General features: G+C 39.3%; 1 protein-coding gene across 1 annotated transcript in view; it reads left to right on the plus strand.

The window, feature by feature from the left end:
• Nucleotides 1-4,958, plus strand: part of brd4 (bromodomain containing 4) — a 25,510-nt gene extending 20,552 nt beyond the window's left edge. Inside the window, exons 16-17 of the mRNA XM_010779351.1 lie at nt 1,471-1,762; nt 2,498-4,958. Of these exons, the coding sequence (XP_010777653.1) occupies nt 1,471-1,762; nt 2,498-2,566 (361 nt within the window). The 3' untranslated portion in view covers nt 2,567-4,958. The remainder of the gene's footprint in view (nt 1-1,470; nt 1,763-2,497) is intronic.
• The last annotated feature ends 134 nt before the right edge of the window (nt 4,959-5,092 follow it).

Here is a 5,092-nt window from a genome sequence, read left to right on the forward strand (position 1 = left end):
CTTGGTTTTTAGAATATTAAACTTGTTCAGATGATAAATACAACTTTGAAGCTTGTAAAGTCCTAATTACAGTCATAGCAGGCATAGCAACAGCTGGTGTTTCTTGTGAGTGTTTCCCCGGGAAACAAACACAATACACACAAAAGTTTCACAGATTATTTCGCGGTATTTGGCTGCTGTACGAAATCATGANCGATCTATATCACGTGTTACTGGAATAAGACCCAACAAGTTAATGCATTTTGAAACAGTTCTATGATCTTTCAGCTACAGTAAATTACGCAAGATAAGGACTTTAAGATGAGATAAACATGAAGTCATGAACACTAACCCAGACATTAGTTGTCTCACTTGAACTTAAGACACTTGTAGCCAGTCTCTGCATTCCCCTCATTCCACAATAAGGGGAATGTCAACACAGACACCTGTCAGCCCGCACTCTGCTGTTCCTCATACCACTCCCCCTCCCTCCCGCTGAAATTATGAATGAAAAGCGTAGTAATCATAGATAAAACGGCAGGGTCCGTGACAGTTTGTTTTCATCTGATTTCAAATAAACAAAGTCTTGGTTTTAAGAATATTAAACTTGTTTCGCCAAATTCAGATGATAAATACAACTTTTAAGCTTGTCAAGGCATTAAAAGAGGAAACTTAACGTCACAGCAGGCATAACAACAGCCGGTGTTTTCTTGAGAGGGTTTCCCCGGGAAACAAACACAATACACACAAATGCGTCACAGATTATTTCACGGTATTTGAAATCATGTACGCAGCTCGCGACGTAATTAGGAGTCTAGTGGACGGTATCAGTACTACAGTACTTTTTTTATTTTTTATTATTATTATTAATTACGTTGCCCGCGGGCCGCATGCAGCCCATCCCTGCTGTAAATAGTTGTATTTTTACTTCAACAAAGCATATAAGTCATTCGAAAAATAAGTTTGTGAGGCTGATACACTTTGTTGTGTTGAGTCCATCTAATTACAGATCGAGCAAAGCTTCAAAGACCCTTTGCGTTATACAGTTTCAAACTGTAGTGTTGATGTAACACTTTCAACAGCATACAAGTGTTATCATTGCACTTTTGGTGCAAATGTATTTAGGTAGACAGTCTGATGAGGAATGATGCCAGAATCCCTGTATGATGAACAGATGTGTTATGCCCTCTAGTGGACATGTTGCAGCCCATTTGATAGATTTTAGGGATGCAGTGTAGTAAAGAATAGTGAGACTGATTTCCAGAGAAAGCTTTGCTCACCAGTCTTTGCTTCTTATGTCAGTTTAGAACTGTTTGCTTAAGCCGAGACATCTCTGTATTCTATGTGTTTTGAGTTGTAAGGCTTTAGGTGATCTGTTTTTATTATAAGCACAGCCATTTTCTAACACAAAACCAAAAGTGAAGCCCTTACAGCAATGTGAGAAGCATTAGATTCCACCTGGTGTAAATGATTTTCCTGAATGTTTTCCAGAGGGCGGGATGAAGAGGACATCATTGAGCCGACCAGACGGGTGCACGAGGAGCCGCGCCGGCGTCAGGAGCAGCAACACATTCAAGCTCAGTCGCAGCAGCAGCAGCAGCAGCAGCAGCAGCAACAACAGCAACAACATCAACAACCGCAGCAACAGCAGGAGCCCCCGCCTGCTGCCATCCAGCAGCCTCCTGCCCCCCCCACCCCGCCTCAGCCCGCTGCACAGAACCCACTCGACCAACAGAGGGAGCTCGCTCGCCGCCGAGAGCAGGAGAGGAGGAGGCGGGAAGCGGTGAGATAACTGTTAACGGAAATAGTCAAATGATAACTGTAACGTAGTCTAAAAGATATAGATATAGATTATAGGGATGGGAATTTGAAACCAAATGTATATTCTAATATTCAACCCCTCAAAAAACAGTTAACCGAATGTACATATCCTATACATTACAACAACAACCAAAGTTTACTAACCTGGTCGAAATATTTCCACACATTACTCCGTTTTGACGCCATGTTTGTTGTGTAGGACTTGACACTTGTTTTTTTTCTTAAGATATTTAAAATGGCACTATCGTACACATTTAATTAATCTATTTGATAATATGTAATCAACTTAGGCACCCCTCCCATCAAAAAACACAAAATTACAATACAAATATTCATCACTCATATCTGAATACCTTAATCATTTTGAATATTAGTTTAATCATTCCCATCCCTAATAGATTGAGAGCTACATTTGGACTAAAACCAGTAATAAGTGATTGTGTTTTCATGTGGAGCTGTAGTAGGGATGGGAACGATTATTCGAATATTCGAAATTATTCAAGTATTCGAATGTGAGTTATTAATTTTTTTATACATTTTTTTTTTATAGGATATGTACATTTCGGTTAACCGTTTTTTGGGGGGTCGAATATTCGAACATACATTTGCTTTCAAATTCCCATCCCTAAGCTGTAGGAGTGATTTCCCAGAAGTAGTGAATGTAGAGGAAACGCTAATTGTTCTTCTCTCCTTTCAGATGGCTGCAACAATTGACATGAATTTCCAAAGTGACTTAATGGCTATCTTTGAGGAGAACCTGTTCTGAGGAGATTAGCGACCGAAACGTAACTGCAAAAAAACAAAACAAAACAAAAAACTTGCATTATGTAAACTTCCTCGGAGGAGAGACGCTTGGCGACCACGCACCCCAGAGGGCCACGGACTGTCAGTAGCCGTGACGACCCTCGGAGCGAGGACTGAGGGCGCCCAGCTCGCTCTGCCCTTGTGGAGCGGACACACAACACATGGGGATCCTATTGGATGTCACATCCTGGGAACTTGGCATTGCCTGCCTGATGTAACAGGAGGAAGAGGACTCCTGTTGGCACAGTTTGCCTTTTTTCACTTACAGCGTGCGTGGGCGCAATAAATCGCAGGAGAAGAGACACCCTAATAATTATGAAATGCTCTGATAATGTACTGACAGACTGTGCAGATGTGTTTTTGAAACTGCCAGATGTCTGAGGTGGTGAAGAAGACTGGTGTTTTATGTTTTGTTTTGATTGTTGTAAGTGAACAAATGAAATGGTCGTTGGGGCAACTTCCATACTGTATATCGTGTATATTTCTCAGCAGAGAAGGTACAGTTTGCCTTACACCTCTTTCCTAAACAGACCAATGTGTACTGCACACGTTGACAAAACAATAACATTTACAACCAGGAGGAGAAGCAGTGCAGACCTTTTTTCATCATCTAGTATCTACTGTAAAGAAGTATTTTCTTATACTACAATAACTGTTTATTTTCTTTTTCTTCTTTGGGTCGTCATACCTTCACACTCCTACACCTCTGTCTATGCCAAACTACCCATTATCTTTTATGCTAAATTACTTGTCCTAAAACACGGTAGGTAGCTAGACAAAAAAACCTGAAATATATGCATTATCATAGTTCCTGCAAGTATTTATCAAAGACAGCATCAGTTTTCATCCTGCCTTGAATTTTTTATTTAAAGCTACACTTGTTAGCAGTAAAGGGGAAAGGGCCTGACGTTTCTGTGCTTTAGTTGGAATATGATTTCACTAAAAGTTTAGCAACATCCTTTGTATTACATTTGAAGACATAATGTTGGAAATGTTGATATCATTGGCGTGTTTGCAACAGTCACACTACTGGATCAGTCAAGAAATGAGATGAGGAGTCCCTTGCTGTTCTCTCTGTTGGCGCTCTGATCTTAGCTAAGGGTTAGGATCAAAGTGCCGGCAGCAGGAAGGGGACCATCAGGAATAAGACACACACACCCCTCTGTAGCTGTTACTTGAATCTGGTTTAGTAAAAAAATGACTGGAAGGAGCGGAGCCCCCAGTTCGTTTTTGCATCAAACCTCTTGTAATTCACTGAGGGCACACTGTAAACAGTACGAAAAGAAAAGACAAACAGAAATTTGAAAAAACTTTAAAAACAGTTTTGATTTATAACTTTATTCTTGTTAAATAATAGTGGATGTGAGTTATAATTCTGTTATCGGAGACATTGTTTGGACCAGGGATGGGTTAAAAATCTGAATGCATCTCGTCCTCTTCACTTGTCTCTTATGGTGTTTTTCTCCAGTGCCTGTATTGTATTGCAATTCTCGTTGGCTTATATTACACTTCGAGGGGTTTAGAAAGGGGGCGGGGCAGGATTGGGCGGTGTAATATTTGAGATGGGAGGGAGATTTTTTGAAAGAGTTTGTGTAAAAAAACAAAAAGGAAAAAAAAATAAATAAGGAAAAGACAGCGTTTTATATTTTACCCGTTGTCAATATTCGGGTTTTAAATCTAGTTTTAGCTGGACTTCTATGAGTGTACACATCTGACAACTACTTTCTCATTTGTTCAATCAGCGGATTTTAGGTAGATATATTTCAGCGTTGCCACACTAGCGTTTGAGTCTGGTCTGTGAGTGTGACTGTGTACATTTGGACGGCTGTGTGACTGTTTTGTTTTTGTTCAATTTTTTAAAAAGTGTGTGCTGCAAGAGGCATGTTCCCCGATGTAGATAAGCATTCTATTGATGAGGAGAATAAACAGATGAACTTCAGGAGAACTTGTTTCTATTCTTAAGTCACCTTTTAATTTCTATGAAGACTACCATATATGAATATAGAATTTTAATTATTAGCCTGGTTTTGAAAGGGTAAAAAAAAAAAACGTCATTCCTTTCTTTTAGCCTTTTTTTCTTTTCACAATAACTGTTGGACATAATGTGCCATGAGTTCTTCACAGAATGTGCTGACCCGCAGCTCAGCCCAGAGTTTGCTTTATTCAGGTATTTTATTTTGTGTTACATTTGTTCTGTTTTGGAGGTTTTGTTCAAACATTTTCCTCGATTTATTTTTTCTCTTTTTTTTTTTTTTTGGTATGTGAGTGGTATATCGAGGTCTCTGATTCAGTCTGTTATGATCATGGAATAAACTCATCTCTTTTATAGAAAATAAAAAATAAACTAAAATCTATCTCTCTTTTTCTCATTTATCAATATTTTCAAGAGGGGATCTTTTCTTGTCCGGGCAGATTAAGTGGTGCCAACCTGTGCCTAGCAACCATTATCGTTAATAATGGTAGTAGCCTACAACAATTTTACCCTAAC

This window comes from Notothenia coriiceps, unplaced genomic scaffold (genome assembly GCF_000735185.1).
Source record: "Notothenia coriiceps isolate Sejong01 unplaced genomic scaffold, NC01 NC01_scaffold00020081, whole genome shotgun sequence".
Classification (NCBI taxonomy): domain Eukaryota; kingdom Metazoa; phylum Chordata; class Actinopteri; order Perciformes; family Nototheniidae; genus Notothenia; species Notothenia coriiceps.